This window comes from Ictalurus furcatus, chromosome 1 (genome assembly GCF_023375685.1).
Source record: "Ictalurus furcatus strain D&B chromosome 1, Billie_1.0, whole genome shotgun sequence".
NCBI classification, from domain to species: domain Eukaryota; kingdom Metazoa; phylum Chordata; class Actinopteri; order Siluriformes; family Ictaluridae; genus Ictalurus; species Ictalurus furcatus.
This window is the reverse complement of record NC_071255.1, coordinates 4171223-4194383: the sequence shown is the minus strand read 5'-3', so window position 1 is coordinate 4194383 and position 23161 is coordinate 4171223. Positions and strand designations below refer to the sequence as shown.

The 23161-nt window shown below is 41.8% G+C and overlaps 1 protein-coding gene across 7 annotated transcripts in view; it reads left to right on the top strand.

The window, feature by feature from the left end:
- cobl (cordon-bleu WH2 repeat protein) overlaps window positions 1-23161 on the top strand; it is a 68872-nt gene that overhangs the window by 32876 nt on the left and 12835 nt on the right. For 3 of the 7 annotated variants that reach the window (XM_053620737.1, XM_053620730.1, XM_053620713.1), the window contains 6 exons: window positions 1946-2174; window positions 2882-2926; window positions 5822-5904; window positions 7524-7595; window positions 10941-11135; window positions 17439-17862. In XM_053620737.1, coding sequence (XP_053476712.1) covers window positions 1946-2174; window positions 2882-2926; window positions 5822-5904; window positions 7524-7595; window positions 10941-11135; window positions 17439-17862 — 1048 coding nt within the window. The remainder of the gene's footprint in view (window positions 1-1945; window positions 2175-2881; window positions 2927-5821; window positions 5905-7523; window positions 7596-10940; window positions 11136-17438; window positions 17863-23161) is intronic. The other 4 variants (XM_053620722.1, XM_053620746.1, XM_053620755.1 and 1 more) reach the window with 4 other exon arrangements.

Sequence of the window (23161 nt, the reverse complement as noted above, 5' to 3'; positions counted from 1 at the left end):
TTTTTTTTTTGTCTTGTGTCGGAATATTATTTTTCCATCACTGTTATATACAATAGATAATAAAAAGTCTACACACCCCTGTTAAAATGGCAGGGTTTTTTGTGAAGTAAATGAATTTCACTAAGATCTATCATGTCAGGTCTTTTCCCATCTTTTAATGTGCAGATGCAAAGTATACAAATAAAGTGAAAAACAATCAGAAACTTTTTAGGGTGGGGGAGGTAGAAGGGGAACTTGTAAAAACTTACAATAACTTAGTTGCAAAATTGTGCACACCCCTAAACTAATACTTTGTTTTATTACACCACTCTGTCTTTTTGGGGTAGAAGTCTATCTGCATGGTGCATCTTGACTTGGTAATATTTTCCCACTCTTTCTTGCAAAAAACATACTAGAGCCAGTGCACAGCCCGCTTCAGGTCACCCCACAGAATTTTTAAGTTGGATTCAGGTCTGATCTTCTTTTAGTTAAACGGTTCCTTTGTTGATTTGGATGTATGATTTGGGTCATTGTCATGCTGAAAAGTGACATTCATTTTCATCTTCAGCTCACTAGGAGACACCTGAATATTTTGCATTAAAATCGACGGGTATTTGTGGATATTCGTGATTCCCTCCACCTTGATAAAATCCCCAGTTCTGGCTGAAGTAAAGCAGCCCTAAAGCGTGATGCTACCACCACCACGCTTCGCCATGAACCCATATCGTGTTCCTTTGTTGATATGCTTTTTTTGCGCCAAACATACCTTTTGGAATTGGTCTCATCAGACCATAACGCATTGTGCCACACGGCTTGGGGTGATTTTAGTTGGGCTTGGATGTTTTTTGTGAGAAAGGGCTTTGGTCTAGCCATCCTACCCCATAGTCCAGACATGTGAAGAATATGAGAGATTGTTGTCACATGCAGAGCGTAATCAGTATTATTAGTTATATATTCCTGCAGCTCCAGTTACCATTGGTCTCTTGGAAGCCTCCCTGGTAAGTTTTTGTCTTGTCCTTATGTAAATTTTTGGAGGGTTGTCCTGTTCTTGGTGATGCCACTGTGGTGCTCCATTTTCTCAACTTCAGTGTTCCATGGTCCATCTAATGTTTTGGAAATCTTTTTGCGCCCCTCTCCTGATCGATTCCTTTCAACAAGTGCATGCTTTGTCAGCTTTTCGCAGACCATGGCTTCAGCAGTCGGATGAATCCGAGAAGATCTCAAGAAGATCCTACAGAAACATTTGATCTGATGTTCATCAGAATAATTGCATTGATGACAGCTGTATGATAATTACTTTTGAACATGAGCTTGAATGAGATTTGGTTCATTCTGAACACAGCAACATCCCCAGTTATAAAGGGTGTGCACATTTATGCAAGCAGGTTATTGTCACTTTTCTTCTTTTTCCTATTTTCCTCTAAAATGTTTCTGATTATTTGTTTTTCACTTAATTTTTTTTATACATCTAAGGAGAGGAGCGTATAATTTGGACTGGGATTTTTTTTTTACACTCTATCTTGCAAATAAGTTGTCATGTTTGTGGAAGATTACATCTTTCATTGGTGCCGTTAACACGTGTACATGACCATGTCAATTTGCAATACTTTCTGGGGAAGTTCCCCTGATGTGTCTGTGTGTGTCTCTCTCTCTCTCTCTCTCTCTATATATATATATATATATATATATATATATATATATATATATATATATATATATATATATATATATATATATATATAATATATTTTATGTATGTATGTATTTTTTTTTTTGTGGGATCTCAATCCTTACTTGAATGACACTTGTACCTTTTAAAGTAAAGGAACGTCAACCAAGGGGATGTTGATGACAAGGCTATTAAATGCATTACTGAAAGCTCAACCTAACTTGGGCTCTCTCTCTCTCTCTCTCTCTCTCTCTCTCTCTCTCTCTCTCTCTCTCTCTCTCACTCACTCTCGTACAGAAGACAGTGCGTCTGGTGGTAAACTACCACCGTGGGCAGAAGGCAGTGGTGCGTGTGAACCCGCTCGTACCCCTGCAAAGCCTGGTGCCCGCCATCTGCCAGAAGTGTGAATTCAATCCTGCACGTGTGCTCCTGCTCCGTGACGCCGTCAGCCAGCACGAGCTGGACCTGCACAAGTCGCTCACTGAACTCAACATCCGTGAGCTTTACGTGCTCGACCAGGCACTGGGTAAGCACCAAAACACACACACACACAGACACATTGTGCATTTTAAATTGAAATATTTATATATGGCAAGACAGGACGATAGACAGATGGACAGAATGATAGATAGTCAGACAATATGATAGACAAACAGAATGATAGATAGACAGACAGAAAATAGACAGAAGGACATAATGATAGCTGGATAGACAGACGTTGGGTAGACAGATAGAATGGTAGACAGGCAGAATGATAGTCAGACAGACAGACTGACAGAAATCTAGACGGACAGAGAGATTGATGCATGGACAGACCGAAGGACAGAACAATAGATGGCTAGACAGACAAGAGATGGGTAGACAGACAGGACGATAGACAGGCAGAATGATAGTAAGACAGACAGAAAATAGACAGAAGGACATAATGATCGCTGGATAGACAGACGGACGAGAGAGAGACAGACAGGACAGAACGTACAAACTGAACAGACAAAATGATCGACAGACGGCCAGACACACAGAGCACTGGCGGAATGGACAGAACGATAGATGCACAGACATACAGAATGCTAGGTGGATGGACACATAGAGAATGACAGACTGACTGATGGACAAACAGAATGATATATGGACAGACAAAATAATAATTGGACGGGACTCAGACTTTCGAACTTGTCCACTGCTTTACTACAACGTAATTAAATGCCCTGTCGGTGTCGTTTCTATTCCCAGTTCTCCAGCCTAAAATGCTCTCGGCTCCTGTACTTAACTACTCAGGTATCACTCTCTCAACGTTGCTGCTGCTGCTGCTGCTGCTGCTGCTCAGTTGTCATACCGTCCGTAGTTGCTGCTTTTTGTGTGTCCGGTTAATTTGCTGTCTTTGCGAGCATTATTAACGCCCTGCCTTTCTCTTTTTGCTCATGCAACAAGCTTGAATTTGTTATTTATTTAAGTGGCATTTGTGGTTGCACTACTGACATTAATAACATGCAAATGAGCCCTCGAACTCACCTTTATACCATTTTTAATACAGGTCAGTCTCTTTGTCTCTGTATCTAATTAAGCCCTGTGCAATGGTTATAATTCTGTGCCAACATCATCCAAATCATTTTGGTCCAGTCTTGAAACGTCAACAAAGAGGTTTTACTATTTTTGCACAATTTCACCATTGCAGTGTGGGTATTTTGGCCATGTTGTGCAATCCTGGCCTTACAGTAGGACCCAAGACAGCCCTACTACTGCCCTAAAATCACTAAACTTATGGTTCTATTGTCTTTGATTGGACAGCGTATAATTAGTCTGTCTACGTTTAGTTTCGCCTACATTTTGGTCGTGGGAAGGCTGATTTTAAGGGTAAATTCACGTTCATTACTCCCGCAACTGGACGTACAACCATTGGTGGTGGTGGTGTTGCACTTGATTCCACAAAAGTCCAAAATAATCCACTTTGACGTTTGTTAGCAAATTATCTAATCTGGATGTTTAAAAAAATTAAACCTTCTATTGATGTATTTTACTTTGAAAGACAGGGAGGATCCCAACCCTGCTCGCCTATTTATACCAGCTGCCCCTGCTTATAGTGTCTCCACAATTGTTTACTGATATAAGTTGAAAATCTGGTTAACCGAAAGCAGTAGGGATAATAACACACCGGGACGAGAACAAGGAGCGTCCATTGTTAGTGAATAAGGAGTATCAGCTGAGTAGCCCTTTCATTAGTTCTTTATACTAGTTGAATAAAAATCAATTCTTCATTGTAAACTTTTGGACCCAACTGTACATCCAGTAGTTTTCATATTAATCTCGTGAGCTTCTCTATTGGTTGTTTTTTGTTTTACAGCTCATTGAGTGCAATACTAAAGCACAGATTGTGGGGAAGCTTGAAATGGATTTAGTGGTTGTAATTCGGAATTGGCAAAACTGCAGCGCCATCTACTGGAAGAGCAAAACCTCACCCAAATCAGTGTGGTTGGAATGTTGCAGGCCAGTCTCATTTGAAATTTGTAGGAAATTTACATCCGCTGAGTTTGCGATCATATTGTGGGCTGGAACGAAAAGCTCCAGTGTGAAGAACACGCGTTCCCTTAATGAGACTGTTACGAGGCGCAACACAAGAGAAATGCACACTGGATTGGGAAATTCACACTTAAACCGTTTGATTAGCTTTGGCTACATACTGCCTAACACATGAAGCTAAGTACAGCTTGATCAATGAATATCCCAAGATGCTTAAATGATAATGATAACGAGTCGTTACTGGTCACATATACGTTCGAGCACAGTGAAATTCTTTTCTTCGCATACTCCAGCATGTCAGGAAGCTGGGGTCTGAGCGCACGGTCAGCCATGATACAGCGCCCCTGGAGCAGAGAGGGTTAAGGGCCTTGCTCAAGGGCCCAACAGTGCGGCTTGAAACCCCGACCTTTCTATCAGTAACCCAGAGCCTTAACCACCAAGACACCTCTGCCAAGGGCATATTTTTCCCCCTCATTTGAATGGAGCTTCTCCACCGTATCTTATTATATCTTATTATAGCTGTGCTGGGAAACATCGCCACAAATTAAGAACATCATCCAAACATTTATGTTTGTTAGCCTCATTGTACTGTATGAATTCTAGCAGCATGTTTCTAACAAAGCTCTATTCTGCATAAGTGTGTTTTATGCTTTTGTACGAATCCACTACCAAGAACTGTTAATTTAGTCAGGTAGTAAATGTTTATTAAACCTTTATCCAGTTTATTTATTATAGCTGATGCAAACGTTTTTCATTCAAATGTTATCTACTGAAGAAACTGTTCAGAAAAAAAAGTCCATTTTACACAACGTTGCACTTGTGTAGCTGATCAACAAAGGCATGTTTGACATGTGTTGCTTATTTATCTTTGCAATTGAGCTACAAGACTAGCGTAGGCTAATCTATACTGTAAAGCCCTGTCTCGAGCTACACCCGTTTCTTCAGTGATGTCATACAGACCTGCTGATGTGGTGTAGGAGCATTAGGAGGCAGCCATCTTGGACAACCGAAACCTTTTTTTTTTTTTTTTTTTTTTAACCTCAGAGTAAAATGGCATCACTCTGCCCTCCTGGAAGTCTGAAGATAGAAATTATACTGGAAATCCAGAAGTGATGCAGATGATATTGTTTGATTTTGCAGCTAAATTTGTAAATGTAAACCATTCATGCTATTTTACACAAAAATGAGATGATGTAACCGAATGGTATGGAGAAGATTCTGTACATGAGCGCAAAGCATGTGCAGAAAACTTCCCATAGTGAAAAGCAAAGACTTTACTGCATTGCTCTTAGGTTGCTTGATCTCTTCAGTGACAAACAGCTGGGGGAAAAGTTCCTTTTCACACTTGGTATTGCTAATATACCAGTACAAGGTCCTCCCTACTGCATTCACTCAATAAGAACACCCTTTAAAAAAAAACAAATGACATTAACTTAACAAGGGGTCAAAATTGTAAATACTATGACTAAACCCTAAATGTTGGTACCTACGCAAAGCAGTCTTGTTTGAGATATATTAGTGAGATTAATTGATTATAAAACAACAACAAAAAAAAGTTCTTATTAGTGGACTTGACTGTGTTTATGTGAGTGGTCATTCCATTCGTTCCTTTGCTGCTGTTATTAGTTACAAATAGTGCAACTGTTTACATTTCAGCAGAGTCTCTCAACTCCGACGCCAGTGGAGGTGAAAAGAAGGGACTTCTGGGCTTGTTCAGCTTCAGTCGGAGGAAATCGAAGGTAAGGGATGTACACTAGTCATATGCCTGTATTATCTTTTAGCACCGCTTACGATATTACAGGTTATATTTTTGGGACCCGCTCACTAGTTTCACAGCTGAGATGTAAACAAAGCTGTCTAACATTGCTAGTTTAACTGTCTAGTAGTGTTTGATGGGATAACGACACGAGTAACATGGTACCAATTTCGTGAAAATGCTTTTTTCCATATTAAAGTCAAATAAAAAATATTTGTACAAATTTAAGTTTTATTATACATCCTTTTCACAGATATAATGAACTCATCCCGCAGTCATATTTTAATTACGTTACACGAGTACTTAAGTTGCTCGTCGCCGTTATTGCAAAAACTTCACACCTCAAATATGCATTTATGACTGTTTTGTTATTGAACTGTAATACAAAGTAAAAAAATAAATAAAACTTAGCTATGCTTAAAACATTCAAATGCTGTTTTTGTTTTTTCAATCGTTACAAATTTTGTGATTTATTTGTAACGGTTATCTATCACCAGTTTTTCATTACCCGTTTCCAGCACCTAGGTATTATTCTAGTACCCATGTATAAGGAACACACTAGTGCAAGCATAAAATCCCCTAATTAACAAATCTCCATTATTTTTTAGACTGAATGCTGTACATAGGATATAAAATGCTTTCCATTTCAAGTGGTCCAATGCATACTGTGCGACTGTTTTTAATTTTCCACAAACACGCAAGTTTTTTGCAGCAGAATGCTACTATAGAGGACTTATTTCTGTGAGAATTTCAGGTTCATATCTGGTCCCCCACCAGAGATACTCAACCTGGAAGTGAGGAACATTTTTAAAAAAAAATGCACATTCTTGCACCCATTAAAAATAATAATAATAATAATAAGAGAAATCTCAAACCTGAAATGTTCTGCATGCACACTTTACTTACCCAGATACCCCCTAAAAAATTTAAGTCCGAGACTCGAACCTTTCCCGTTATAAACTGACCCTAAAAGTGGAACTGTGATCAATCTAGAGCGTTACATTTGGACTTAAGTTCTAAGTCTATGGAACATGAATGTGCAAAATGTTTATATTTGTACATTTACCTCGTAACATGCTATAGAGATCGGTTTTTGTTCCAAGCAGCTAGGACCATCCTGAGCCGAGAAATTGAGGTTTCTGTAAAAAAGCTATATAAGCAAAATTTGTCGTGTGCCATGACGCAGACATGGCCGTCGGAGAAAAATTAAAAACGGCCACACGGTCAACTTTGCAATTATCGGAACACTTGAGATGTCTAGCGACCCCCAATGCTCAGTGTGTGTATCAGGGATCTAACGCAGTGCCATTAAATTTCTGTAGTACTCCAAATATCTGCATCTGTATTCAGATTTAGACTTGGAAGTGTTTTTTTGTTTTGTTTTGTTTTTTAATATGATCTCTACTATGCCCCAAGAAACACTGGATAACATTGGGAGGGGGGAAACCTCCAGAGATAGAAATGTCAGCATTGTGTGTGAATTCTAATTCTGACAGTTCCTCAACCCCATCTACATCTCTCGAGTTCCCAACTAGACACACGCAGCGAATAATGTACTATCCCGAGTGTGTATGTAGAAGCTCTTTGCGCTCCCTGTTTCAGACCGAAGAGTTCTCTGATGACATGGATCAGCGCGATGGCCGGCTAATGCAAAACACACACACTAACATCAATGTAAGTACTAACCCCTGTGTGTGTCTCTGTCCTCTTACTAACACAGATACATTCTGCCTTTCGCGATCTCTCTCAGTCAGATCATAAGCTTTAGTATCGATTGTGAGCTTTGTTCCTGAGGTTCTGTTAAAGATCTTGTCACTTCTTCTTACAATGTTTTGTGCTCTAAAGCCTCACCTTATACTTGCGTTTGAGCTCTTCGCGCCACCAGAGGGCAGTACTCGCACACAATTCTGTGGCGCATCAGGTGTACGACTGTCCAGTACAGTACATTATCGACCTGAAAGCCTGTGAAAAGTTGGAACATGATATATTAATGAATATTCTACTGGAGATTGGTGTTTAAGTTTAAAAAGATTTGGAACCAAGACAAATTGTTTGAATATCCTTGAACGATATTTGACGATACCACACACACCAGTTGCCTGTCCAGTTGATTTATGATCGTCGCCTCTATTCATTTCAGTCGTCGTTTCTTAAATCGATGTATCGATCCAAATCTTCCGATCGTTAGAGCCTGAAAAGGAGGTTTAACTTGTTTATAGATGTAAAATCAGCTTAAAAATAAAGCACCACCGGTCCTTAAATACATAGCTTGTTTTTTGTTTTTTTGTTTAGTTCAAAAAATACTTTTCTTTATTTAGTTCATTTTGAAACTTTTTGTGTTTTGTGTGTGTGGAAGTAATACCAATTAAATATACCGTGGAATTAAACACTAGAGGGTGTTGCAGCAGTGTGATGCGGCCTGATGCGAGGTGGCCTGATGCGATGCGGCCTGATGCGATGTGGCGTTACAGTTACACATCGATTAATCTTATACCACATCAACTTTCTAACTGTAACAACCTTTTTTTCCCGTTAAAGATTGTCACACCATACCTGTCGATTCTTTATACTGTAGTTACGTTAGACGTTCGTTCCTGTTATCACTTACTTATAACAGCTATAAACCGTCAGGTTCTCACCAGGTTCTCTCGCTTTAAATCAATAAGATAAAAAAAAACAGCTTGTCGTGTCATGTTGTCACTGAAGGACTTCTTCGTTAAATAAGTAAGTTGTCTTACAGAAAACATTAGCATATAAACAATTATTACATTCGCCTAAGGTTACTATATATAAAGGGCAGTGGTGGCTTGGCGGTTAAGGCTCTGGGTGACTGATCGGAAGGTCAGGGGTTCAAGCCCCAGCACTGCCAAGCTTCCACTGTTGGGCCCTTAACCCTCTCTGCTTCGAGGGTGCTGTATCATGGCTGACCCTGCGCTCTGACCCCAACTTCCTGGCATGCTGGGGTATGTGAAGAAAAGAATTTCACTGTGTTGTGATCCATAAAGATTCATTATGATTATATATTGTGCAGCCTTCAATAATGAGTTCCTGTATTACTATGTTGTTTCATTTAGTTTATTTACAGCACTAATACCTCAGTCTACATGCATTACATTTAAATGTAAACCTTGTGCGAGTTAGCATGACCGTGGTGCATGACGATAGCCGAAACCTACAGGACTTCCCGATTGAGACGGTACACCACAGTGAGATCGTTTTGCTTCGTATTGCGATTGCGAGGTATGAATAAAGTTAAAGACGGACCTGAGTTATTCAGACTAAAATGATTTACCGTAGGTTAGATGGCGCATGTGCCGCGATTAAATCAAGATACGCGAGATGAATTCGATTGGTCGGAATTTTTCCCAGTAGGAACAAAGCAACACGTTTAGAGACTGGAAATATTCCCACCATTAAAAGCATGATGATAACACTAACCTAGTCCTATTACTTATTTATCTCTTGTATTTCGATCGTTTTCTTTTGGTTTTTTTTGTCATGGCACACGTGCTACAAGGCCAGTATTGTTCATGACTGGTGATGACACACACACGCTCAGTGAAGCACTCAAGATCTTATCATATCTAAGCCACATGTGTAAACACCGTCTCATTGTTTCCTCCTAAAAGCCGAGTCGGGTCACACCATGTCCTTAAACACCTTCATGTGATTGTACTTCAGGTTCCTGGCTCGCTTTTGTGTAAAAATATCAAACTTCCATTTTAGAAGAATCCTATTCATCAACCAGGACGTGTCTAGTGTCTGACATCTGCTGCACTGGTTCAGAGGTGGCGCTACAAGGAGTGGCCCATGTAGCTCACAAGAAATGGAAGTTCGTGTTAAATACTTAGGGGTGTGCTATTATAGGAAAACCATGGGAAAGGTGATTAATTTCCCATAGCGGGAGGTCTCCCAGTGTTTCATTCCTTTTATTATACCACAGCAATTTTCACAACAATTCGAATTTTTCATTCATTAACAAATGGAATGTCACGTTTTTTTTCTTTTTTTTTTTTTGTTATCCGTTTCTAGATACATTTAATGTAATGGAACTTCCGTGACTCAAGTTCCTGTCATCAGGTATATTGTGTTATAAACAGGCGTTCCCTTACAATACGTTCTTCTCTCTCTCTCTCTCTCTCTTTTTTGAAGTTAATTTTTTTAAGAAAAAATTAAAAAGCTACTCATCATGTCACTGCGAAACCAGAAAGCTCTCCATTCTGTAGATTTGGCATTTCAAAACCTCTGCCACTGGAAACTCCTTCCATAAATGTTAAATGTTAGAGAAAGCTGTTTCTTTGTTAAATGGAGTGTTGTTTTTTTTAATTAGTTCGATTATGCGGTATGTCCGTCATACGAGTTGTTACTATAGAAACGAAGAACGCGTTAACATAAAGCCGAGATTTGAATCGCGGCCGGAACCGCGGTCAGATCTAGTGTTATAGAAAAACGAATCAACAGCTTCGGACCAATCAGAATCAAGAATTCAAAAAGAGATTTTTATTTGTTTGTTTGTTATCCTGACGATCGTTATCCCCGGGTACACCAGCCTCGTGACGCCACTGCTAGACAGTGTGTTGTCTGATCGGTTACGTTTGGAAGAATCCTACCTCCGTGTTTACCTCTAGCGTTAATCCGTGCTATCGTCATCTGGGTTTCGCGTTTATTTACGGCAATATGCAAATGAGGCGCTCGGGGAGTCCGCCAGCTGTCCGCAATGAAACAGCCAGAGATTTTCACTGTACAGCCTGTATATACTTTTCGAAGAAGGGGATCGTGTTCCACAGCTGTCTACTAAGAAGCAGCATAAACGGCACAAACAAGGACGTCACGTGGGAACAGTTTTTATAGCAGCTTTAACGCATGTCACTTGACATTTAACGTTCAGTCATACCTTCTAGCTTGCATCACGCTCAACTCCGCTGACCTCTATAACACACACACACAAGCACAAGTAAGTGTGCAGACATGTCTGTGCATGTTTAACCATTGTCTTTGCGTATGTTTGTCCTCCCTCAGGGTCTGTCGGCGGTCAGCGGCGTGTATGTAGAGGCTCGTCCCAACACTCTGGGCCAATCACAGTCGGCCATGAACCTCTCCAGGCTGTCTCCCAAAACGGAGCCTAAGAAACGGCGCGCTCCGGCTCCGCCTCGTCCTTCGGCTCAGACTCTCACGCAGACGCAAACGCAGTGCGGTTTGGCACCGGTGGTGCAGGTGAGAGCACACGCCTTACGCACACACACCTCAAAGAAAGATACACTCACACACATATAAAAGCATATACTGGGAATTGGTCATCTGCAGTAGTATTCAGTCAAGTGCAAAAGTTTGCATCCCCATAGTCTCTGGAAGGGGGAATCGTCCATTGGACGTTTTATTTACCAAAAGAAGAGTGACGTATAGATGGATAAAGATAGAGATCTAGCAGAGATTGTCTGTAATATCGCACCATTGTCCATTTTTGTTGCTCGTTAAAATGGAACGACCGTTTTGTCAAGTACGTAAATAAACAAACAAGCTAGACTTATCTAGTCTAGATAAGTGTGCAGACTTTTTGTGGGGTGTTGGGTGTCAAATTAGTCTTTGTCCATTTAATGGCATTTTTATAAGACGGTGCTCAGTTAAGTCGTTAAACAAACTATCAATAAAGCCGAAACAAAACGCCGACCGTTACACTAGAGCCTCTCTTGTAACGTTAGTTTGCGCTTCCTTACAGGAAATGCGGTGTTAGGAAGACGCACCTCATCGTCCTGGCCTTCCACATTGTGCAGGTGTGTTAGTTCCATATGTATGCTGCTCTTCTCGCCGTTCTTTGGGTCCTGAGGAAGAATGTTCCTATGGGCTGTGCGTGAGCAAGGGTTAATAACAAACGTATGGAGAGGAAATACATCATCACTCAGTAGTCAACCACGGCAGTCTGCCTCAAATAAACGGAGTGTGCAAAACCTGCACAATTATTGCTAAGAATTCGACTAGCAGCTGTAGATTTGATGTTAGGAGGTGTAGGAAGAAGTGTGTGCATAGTGAAGCATTACTGCAGCACTGAATTCACCAGTGGCGTAGCACTGTCAGGGCAAAATTTTTCAGCTGTACCCAACAAAGCAGGGTCATTTAAGACCGTTAAGCTTGCCAGCCTTTTAAGACCAGGAGCTTTCGCCTCCTCAACCCTTGACCTCCAGTCAGATCTTTCGGAGACCGGTCCATGCATGGCTGTGGCGTAATAAAGTGAACGCTGATCTACTGTCAAACAGATTCTTGGCTGTTTTATTGGTTTCCGATTCCCCCCCCCGAGTTTCCACCGGTTCGCGATGAGGCAAAAACGGAAGACTAACTGACTTTACACCCTACCTACAAATCACACGTTACATCTATTTGTAATAGATGCTAGGTTTGCAGCCTCAAGACTTCTAGAAAGCGGTTGCGCCATGTCCGCGTGCGCCCTCGTGTAATCTGAGCGCAGTCACATGAGGACAGCTGCTGCCTCCTAGCTTATTTTAGCCCACTCACTCACTCGCACAGCTCGGCTCACAGATCGTCTCCAAGGGCCAGCTGATCGTCACATACATCAGATTGTAAGCCTGATCATGCCATTCTGAATGGATTCCTGGTCCAAACAAGACGTTCTTGCAAAAGTTATGCTGTATATAAAGGCATAAAATACCACATGTACGAATTACGTTTAAAGAGCTTTCAATCGGAGTAGCTTGCTTTCTTTTTACAAGTCTGCTTTTTAAAAACATGTTCTTTGAAATAGTTGTATTTCACTTCATTACATTTTTATTTGTATAGCATTTTAAACAACGGAAATCGTCCCAAAGCAGCTTTACAGAAATATATCATTTCAGGATATAAATTTTAAATGTATAAATTTATCCCTCATGAGCAAGCCATAGGCAAGGTAAGATGGCAAGGGGAAAACTCCCTGAGATGATATGGGGAAGAAACCTTGAGAGGAACTCATAATCATCTGGGTGACATCGGATAGTGCGATTATAAATAATTCCCTTCTGTAACTGTGAACTACATGGTCAAAACGGGGCAACCTGGGACATCACTCCACCATCAACAAACCTGAGTGAACGTGTCAGAGTGGGGAGGCGACAGCATCCAAACATCCCAGTTCACCACAACACTCTATGGCCGTGAACGCTCTAGATCTTGAAAGCTTGACCAAGCAGATACGTTTTCAGCCTAGACGTAAACACTGAGACTGTGCCTGAGTCCCGAACGCTACTTGTAAGGCTGTTCCATAGCTGTGGGGCTTTGTAAGAGAAAGCTCTTCCCCCTGCTGTAGAGGTACCAACAAATATCCTGCACCTTTTGATCGAAGTTGGCGTGGCGGATGTTGAGGCTTACCTTATCAGTGGCTTGCAACTTGCTAATCTAAGTCTACCATCCCAAGTTGATGGTACGGAGAAATATCCAATCATTCATCATTTTCATCATTTCGCCTCTGTACACCTCCTCAATGGATATGAAATGAAGCAAACAAGATGTGATTGATGTGTAGACTTTCACTCAAATGTGATTGGACAAACTAACAATCATAAATATTAGGATTATTTGTAATACTTGGATGCAAATCCTTTGCAGTCAATGGTTGCCTGCAGTCTGGAACTTATGGACATCATCAAATGCATTTTTACCCAGGCCCAGTTGGTATTGGATAACTATTTTAAATAACATTATCATTTAAAAATGGTATTTTGTCTTTTCTCAGGTTGCCTTTGTTTTATTTTCTGAAACGATTTATTACGGGACGTACACGAAAACAGAAGAAATCAAGATGGGGGCAAATACTTTTTCACAGCACTGTATGTACTCCGCAGTAAAGTAACTGGTTCCTTGGAACAAATCAAACGTCCTTATGCGTAGTTGCACAAGTGGTGGTGGTGTTGGGCTATGAGTATTTGTTCGTGGGTGGATAAGTACATGCTGAAGATTGATTGAAACTGAAAAGAAGGAGTTAATCAAATGTTCCAGCTTGAGAGCAGGGTACAGGACAAAGTAATTAAATAGCTTGGCTTTAAGCAGGAACCTGCTTAACTTTTAACATATTCATCATGCCAGTATTGCACAGGATTACAGGGAGTGGGGGTTGGATCTTCTGAAGTGAAAACTTCCCTCGGGACTCTGTTGAGAGAGCTTTTATTTTAGAAGGCATGATATTATTTTAGAATTTTATTTTAAACTGACACAAATCAAAATACACACAGTGTAATTTACACCGAGTGCAGCCCATCCACCTACTCAGAGTTGGGGACACCATGTTAGTTCACTTCCACTCTTACACATTGTCTGTCCACAGCCAATAAGAAACTAGTGAGGAATAATGACTATGTTTAAAGTATAATTTGTCAAGTATGAGTTATTTGAGGACCCTCAACAGGGTCCTCAAATACTGTTACAGCCTTCCCTTTCATCCTTCACTCCCTTCCCTCCTCCTTTACTTACTTGTGGTCTGCTGCATTGTCTGTCTTCTTTCCCATATCCCTTCTGTTTGTACCCCACCCCCCCTCTTTCCTTTCTTTTCTTTGCTGTAGATGTACTGTTGTAGTTTGGGGTGAAGGGTGACGTGTGTGTGTGTGTGCGCTGTAGGAATGAAGTCTGTACAGTACATTTAAATATGCATCTACTGGGAAGGTGCTGCTGGTGGGGGGTGGGGGTGTTATTATGAAGTTCAGCATGAACTTTACCCTAGAAAAAAATCCTCCAATAACAGGAGGAGGGGGGGAAGTTTGCGGATAGTTCTTAACAGAGAGTGATTGCATCCTAGGATTTTTGAACTCACAATGTTTCAGTCATTTTTCATTCTAAAATTAATTTGTCAAATAATGACAGGGAGCCACGATTGATGCATTGAGCAGGTATGGATTTTAAGCATCTATAGCTTGCAACCAGAAACCTGTTCAAACCTGTGGCCCTAACAGCACATAACAAAGACCTTTGAGAGGCTGGGTATTTATCTCACCTTCGACCACTGGTTAGGACAACGATGGACCCCCTTGCAATTTGAGTATCAGGATAGCATTGGAGTGGATGATCTAGCAATCTTCCTGAGCAGCGCGTACTCCCATTTAGACAACACAAGCAGCATAGTGAGGCATCTCCTGTGTATTCAACCCCATACAAGTTGTGGTGTTTGGGTAGAAGGATGCAGGTGAACAAAACCATCATATCATGGACAATGGACTGTCTTATTGGCAGAGCACAGTTTGTGTGACTCACAGATGTGTGTCCCACATAGATTTGAGCAGGACAAGGACCCACTCACCATTCTCTTTGGTTGTTGGTATCAGTACACTTATGAGCAACATTGTACTCAATGTGTGCTCTTGTTTATCGTCAACCTGGAACTTGGGAGTACCCCCAAACCCAACAGAGATCATACCCTGTAGGGATATATGGCCGACTACAACTAGTCCATACTAGTTTCTGCCTTACATTTACATTTTACATTTATTCATTTAGCAGACGCTTTTATCCAAAGCAACTTACAAATGAGAAAATACAAGCAGAGTGATACATCAAGCGGAGAACAATACAAGTCGTGCTACAATACAAGATCCATTAATTGACTTCCAGGTGGGGTTGGTGTTTTAGGGGTTGGTTACGTGCTCACGGAGGTGGGTCTTTAGCTGTTTTTTGAAGATGGTGAGAGATTCTGTGGTCTGGATTGAGGTTTGAAGTTCATTCCACCACTGAGGAACAGTTAGTGTGAAGGTTCTGGAAAGGGACCTTGAGCCACGCTGAGTATGCACTACTAAGCATTGGTCGTTAACCGATCGCAGATTGCGTGAGGGAACGTAAGCCTTCAGGAGAGTGTTGAGGTAGGGGGGTGCTGTTCCAGACAAGGTCTTGTACGTGAGCATCGAGGCCTTGAATTTGATTCGGGCAGCTACAGGAAGCCAGTGGAGGGAGATGGAGAGAGGTAGTGTCATGCACATGTTCTTAAGGGGGGGGTGGGATCTTGTGAAAACTTCTCTCAGGACTCTATTGAGAGAGCTTTTATTTTAGAAGGCATGATATTATTTTAGAATTTTATTTTAAACTGACACAAATCAAAATACACACACGCTTATTTACATCTAGTGTAATTTACACCAAGTGCAGCTCATCCACCTACTCAGAGCTAGGCGGGGGTGGGCATCTACTGTGCCACAAGGCCTTTTATAGTTCATATGAAATTGATGTATATGCAAATATCTTGTTTTCTTATCATGTTTAAGTTGTTGTGGCACCTCATGTTTCATTTAAAGTGTAATACATTTACGCTCCTAAGACACCATGTTAATTAACTTTCCACTCTTACACATTGTCTGTCCCCAGCCAATAAGAAACTAGTGAGGAATAATGACTATGTTTAAAGTATAATTTGTCAAAAATGAGTTTTTATTAAAACCTCAACAGGGTCCTCAAAGACTGTTACAGCCTTTCCTTTCATCCTTCACTCCCTTCCCTCCTACTTTCTCCTTGTGGTCTGCTGCATTGTCTGTCTTCTTTCCCATATGCTTTCCTTTATTTTCTTTGCTGTAGATGTACTGTTGTAGTTTGGGGTGAAGGGTGACGTGTGTGTGTGTGTGTGTGTGTGTGTGTGTGTGTGTGTGTGTGCTGTAGGAATGAAGTCTGTACAGTACATTAAATATGCATCTACTGGGAAGGTGCTGCTGGTGGGGGTTAGTATGAAGTTCAGCATGAACTTTACCCTAGAAAAAAATCCTCCAATAACAGGAGGGGGGGGGGGGGGAGTTTGCGGATAGTTCTTAACAGAGAGTGATTGCATCCTAGTATTTTTGAACTCGCAATGTTTCAGTCATTTTTCATTCTAAAATTCATTTAAAAATGTAAGGAAGTAAACCTGCCACCCCATTTTTTTTTTTCCCCTCCGGTTACTCCAGTTTCCTCCACCAGTCCAAAAACATTCATTGTAGGCTGATTGGCATTTCAAAATTGTCCGTAGTGTGTGAATGTGTTTGTGACTGTGTGTGTGGGTTGACACCCCATCCAGGGTGACCCCCGCGACATGCCCAGAGTCCCCTGGGACAAGCTCCAGGCTTCACCGCAACCCTGTGTAGGATAAGCAGTACGGAAAATGGATGGATTTAGGCACCGTGTTACATTGTATGTCTCAGGTGTTCTTTATGACAAATAAGCGTAACATATACTGGATTGTTCTGGGTAATTCCAACTGAGATTGGACTACGATCAAATTAAATATAATAATTTTGTCATTTTATTTATTACATGTTAAATGCAAATGAGAGCGCTTTCAGGCAGTCACTATGTTGCCTAAAGATGTCTAAAACCTTGCTGGAGAAGTATGGTTTCCTTACACATTGAATGTCACGCCTTGATCAAGTAGTTGCTACGTACGGTGGTGAAACACGGACATCAGTACACAGTTTGTAATCAGATACCGGCTGTCAAAATGTCCACAGAGAGTGCGTACACCATGAGATAAACGGATGAAAGAAATGGGTTCATCTGTTCTCAAAACGTCCTTTTCATCTTTCCTAGACAAAACCGAGCTCACCAAGTCAGCTGAAGAAACGGCAAGCCCCGCCTCCACCACCCACCGTGCATCCCACCACCTCCTCGCCCGCTCTCGCCGTGGCTGCTGCCCGGGTACCCAGCGCCGCGTCGGCATCCGACAACTCCATGTCTGATCTGAGTCACAGCATTGAAGACTCAGAACCGGCTGCCTCCATCTGCAGCAGCTCCAGCAGCGATGCCGCCGCTGAATCCAGCAGCCTGGCTGAGGAAACCACGGCCGAGCCGGCCATCGAGTTCGCATCGGGCTTGACCTCCAAGGTAGAACCAGTTCCAGAACTGAATCAACAGCCGGCACGCAGAGGCTTTGTTAAGCGAGAGCCTGAGGAGACGGAATCTGCACTGGAGCTTAAAATGGACGAAGTGGAGAACAACCGGCACAGCGCGATAGGTTTGTTACAAAATACCTCTATGTCTAGCTGTACTCGTTTGGTCAACATTCAACAAACAGACATGCCCTGATCCTGATTAAAAAGCAAGCATGATCTTATGACGTGCCAACTTATCCAGCTACTCAACATCTTATAGTTATCCAGATAGCTGGGCTAATGTTAAACCATTACGTTCATTCCAGTGCTGTAGAAATGGGAAAAACAAAGATTAGTCGTGATGTCACATGATCAAGTTTGTGATCAGTTAATCCAGAGACGATAAAATCAGGATATGGCATGGGCTTTATCTAGATCGTGTCTCCTAACATTTTACTCACAGTAAGTGGACAGCATCATAGCTGTGCCAAAAACACAACTAGTCTTGTTTACACAGGATTATCTGTGCCAATGCGTTGTCATTTTACTCTCAGCTTTGTTTACAGGATTCCCATGACTGTAGACATACTGTACATAGAGTTCTTGTTACACAATGTTTTTATTTGAGCTGGCCAATTTCCTGCAATGAGCCTGAGGGATAAAGACCACTGGCAGCTTTTCCGAACATAATGAGCATGAAAAGATTTCTCAGAAAATGTAGGAAATATGGTATATGCGAGCACCTGCTTAGAACACAGTACTAGCAATCAACCATTTAGGAAGACCGAAATTCATCTTGTTGACATTTTGGCTACGCCTTCATCAGTCTTCATCAGGCCTGACTCGGGGCAGAATTTTCTCTCGGCAGGTTGAAGCCTGTTCTCTCAGAGAGAGAGAGAGAGATAGAGAGAGACAGAGAGGTCAGCCAGAAGACTATATTGTGCAACTGACAGCACTGACACAGATACAGAAACGCCACCCAAAAATTTTCCTGACCCAACTTTTACTGGGCAAATCTACAAACTCTCACTTGCAATAACGTACAACTGTTACATCAGCCTTGGGGTGAAGCATGACTTGTACTAAGCATGTCAAATAGCGTTTTGTTTTACTGTGTGTATTAATCATGTACTGATGATTTTTTTGTTACACGTTGTCTTAGAGCACGAAGCACTAAATAAATACCTCTTTTTGTTTTAAGAAGGTTGGCCGACACGTATCACATGGCCCTGCTCTCTCTTGAACTAACTCTGCGAGACCCGTTCCGTTAATTCCACAAATTCACTCAAAATGCAGCTTTTTGCTTGTTCCCTGATATTAGTTGCTCTACATATTTATGTGTATGGAGCGTCAAGTATTGCTTCTGGAAGAGAGCCGTCGTAATCATGAAGCTAGATGATGAGTAGATCTAGATCTCTCTGTCTATTGGAATAAATTCGAGGCAGTAGTAAGAAAATATTTCGAGGTAGGGTCAGGGTCAATCATTAATGCCAATTTTAAAGGTTAAGGAGCTTGATCACGGGACCAGCAGACCGACAGTGCTGGGATCTGAACTCTCATGACATGACGACCTTCTGCTCAAGCCTCAGCTACTGAGTTACCAGTGCCCCTATGTATTGGTTAATGCCCAAATAAATGGTTACATGACTAGTAAAGGTGTTCCATTTTGGAAACCCCTGTGAAGCCTTTATGATCGAAGAGTTCCTCGGTTTTTCCTGCCATAACTGAAAATGAAACATCTACAGTATATTCGTCTTGTCCCTGTTACTATTTAGATGAGCAGTCTAGATGACTAGCTAGTGTGTCTGAGTTCTGGGGGATCGTATACAGATTTAAATGTAGCCACAGGCTGAAACCAGGTGTTATTGTCAAGAGGAAAATTTTGTACGGGAGGGTAAGCGTTCACCTAGCTATCTTAGCTTGCTGGCAAAACAGTATATTTACCAGATAGGATACTGTTCACTATTTTAGAGGTTGCCCATGGATGTTTACCTGGCGTCATTTTGAATATATTTTTTACTGTGTGATGTTTTGAATATTCGAATAACTGTAGTTGGTGGAATATGTATTGCTGACATATCATAAAGGTTTCTCTGCAATATCTGACTGGAAATTAAACAAGTAATTAGTATGTATGTATTTGCGTTTCTATGAATGCTGGGTAACAATCAGTGGGGGGAAAAAGATGTATTCAGGGAATAAGATGCCACTAGTGAGAGCAGTTCTGGAAAAAGGCCTTGTGGGCCATTTCAGGGCCACAAGATGGACTCCGTGGTCTGATTACTGAAAGCTGTGCCGAATCAGCAGTAGAGGCAGAAATGCATAAAGTAGACAGTGAGGCCAATTGTGGGCCAGTGCGTCTTGACCTTGCAGACTGTCCAGCTGTGCACCAGAGAACCACAGTGAGGTTTTGCATCGGCAAAGAGTTCCAGATGTGGTTTGCCAATTGTCTACCAGATCTGGGACAACAATTCTGTGTGCAGCTGGCACTGTCTGTCTCAACCGGATGTTGATCTCAGTGAGCCTAACTATGGGTGGGGCCACCTGAGGAGTTTTCGTGCAAGGTGGAGAACGCCATTCGACCTCATGCCTCCCTGGTGACTGATGTATCTTGACTGTCACGACTGACCAGCGGCATACAGAACAAATTGCATCAGATTAATTTCTGGACAATGCTGAAGTCAGAGTTCAACTCTCAGTTCCCTGTCAAACGGAATGTCTCCCAGATGTGGTTATAGTAGACGTAGACATCCTCAGATAAGGAGTGGATCGGACCATCTGCTGAAAAGTGGAAGCTTCAATTGGGTGAGGTTCAGGAGTGTTTAAAAAAAAAAAAAAAAAAAAAAAACAAGGCTAGAAGGCTAATGGGGGAAACCAACCAATGGGGTTCTGAATGGTTCCAAAAACTACAAAGTACACACAGTGCAGCCGGAAGAAAATGAAGTGAAACGATGAGCAGTCTTATCGCCATAGTCACCAAAGTCACAAGCTGTTGTGCATATAGCTGGACATGAGGTCAGACTTTTATGAGGTAAGGAGAAGAAAGGGAACAGTGGCCATATGGCAGTGGTATTCAAATAAAATTCATATAAAACTTTGTGACTTTGTCAAAGGTCTTGGCATGTGTGCTCAGGTGCTCAGGTGATTCTTGTCATGTGATTCTTACCATGCCTGGCAGTTCAAATAGACCAATAGGCAGTTGGTGAAATAGAACTGCATATGATGTTGGTAGCTAATGAGAACTGTTGAAAAGTCTGGTGTTTCTTATCTTCTGCAGGAAAAAAATCTAATTGTATTTTGAACTCCGGCAAAAGCTTGGAAATCTAGCCAGAAGCAAAGGCAATATAGACATATTATTTTCAGTATTCCTATTCATTCTTTCTTTATTTCCTTTCGAGCAAAGTTTGCATGATGTGAGTTAACAATGATGCGTGGCTTACACGAGCTTGAAAAGGCTAGTGTGGCCGTAAAGACGAGGTTGCCGTGCTAACCGAAGACAGGCGTTAAAGCTAATGATGACGCTCTTTAGATTTTCTGGCATCCATCCATCATCAGCGCTCAGCCGTGCTTAGTCAGCAGCATTCAGGGTGATCGTTCAGCGCCAGGAGGACATGACTCTGCCCTTGGGGACGAGCTGCAGCGTGCGTATGAGCTCTGAGGAAGGAGAGATTAAGATGATGGATTTGCCTGCTGTCAGCAAATCACAGATAAAGACTGGCTGAGGTGACGCAACTACCTTTAGCATTACCGCGCTCTCGGGATCAGGAGGTGTTAAAAGAAACATGGTTGGTTTTACAAGGAGCACATATAAATTGGTTGGATAATAAAAATGACAAAGATTTGTCAAGGAAGTAGGACTGTTATGATCTATGAACTCTGCAGCTCCATTTCACCCCTCCTAACCACCAGGGGTGGTGAGGATCATTTGAATACCGTCTTGTCTGCTTGCGCACACATGCCGGGACCTTCAACAAAGTCATAAAGTGACTGCCTGATGTATTATGTGATATAAATCTTGTTGTCATGTGACTATCCTTCACTTCCTTCTTCTGGACAAGATGCATGCAGGTATCCAGGCAGAAGTATACTGCCATATTTGGGTGGCTAGATCCCACCGTGTGCCCCCACCGAGGAGCAAGCCATTCAGACATATCCCCCGGTCCTCTCATATTTCATGACATTTGGTCTCATCCCATTGTAGATTTAGTCCCTCTTTTGCTGTTATAATAAACGCCACTCTTCTGGGAAGGCTTTCCATTAGATTTTGGAGCGTGGCTATGGGGAATTGTGTCTATTCCGTCACCACCAACACTGAACTTGTGAGTGAAATGGACGGTCCAATTTATGGTGTGCAAGCCTGATATTAATATTTCTCAGTGAGTTGTTGTTGTTGTTGTTTATTCATAAGTAACAATATAAGATTTTTCAAGCACAGGTCTGTGTGTGGACTCAAACTTTGGACCCTACTATTGGTGGAACTCCCTTTTCTCTCCTAACCAATTCCACTAACTGCACTGCTAACTTTGTAGCATGTAACCTACCAATCAAACCCAATTGGGACCACTTCACAGAAGCTGAGGGAGCTAGACATCCACTTGGGAATGACTTCACACTGTAGATCTCCGCCTTTTGACCTCAAACGCATCCACAGCCTTGTCTCCGTCTTCCTGACCAAAACTCGAACAAATTTCTAAGAATTCTGGAACCACCATGAACAGTTTCATTAGATTCCACACTAACGAAGTTGTAAGTGATACTTTGTGTGCTAACCCCACCCTGATCCCGGCATTGTTTCAGTACAAGTTGGCTCATGTGAATTCTTATGAATTCACTCCTAATCCAAAGCATCGACTGGTTTCTTATTTATCCACTGCCTGTTTTTTTTTTTCTTTCTTCTACTTACTTATCTGCTGGTCACCTGCTGCCCTTCCCTTTTGGGTGATAGCTACCAATCTGGGATGGTGAAGGCTAACACATGCTTGTCCAATGCCAAGCTCATTGCTTGGCATTAGAAAGCTGAACAGGTTTAAAGGAGAGCACTAACTGCCATTCTCTATATATAAGATAATAGATGCCACTGATGGTGAAAGAGGAAAGGCTGCCTTGCCACTCCAAAAGCAGGGTCAATCATGCTCTGTTTCTGGTCTTGGTCATGGCTAGCACATGATCAACTACTCCCAACGTAGCACTGTTTGTCACTGAGAACTAGCCTCAAAAAAGTTGGCGAGCTGGTTCCAGGGCTGTATAACAATGGTGCTTTGATCAAATACTACACTGTACCACTGTCTGAAGGTATCCAGACGATTCACGCCATCGCACTCTCTTTGACACCTTGGCATGCATGGCTGTGGAGTCATCAGTTCAGTCTCCCAACATTAAGGTGATGCCTTTCCTCAAAAATCTACACTAGTCACTAACCGAGCGACAGCAGGCGCAGGAAGG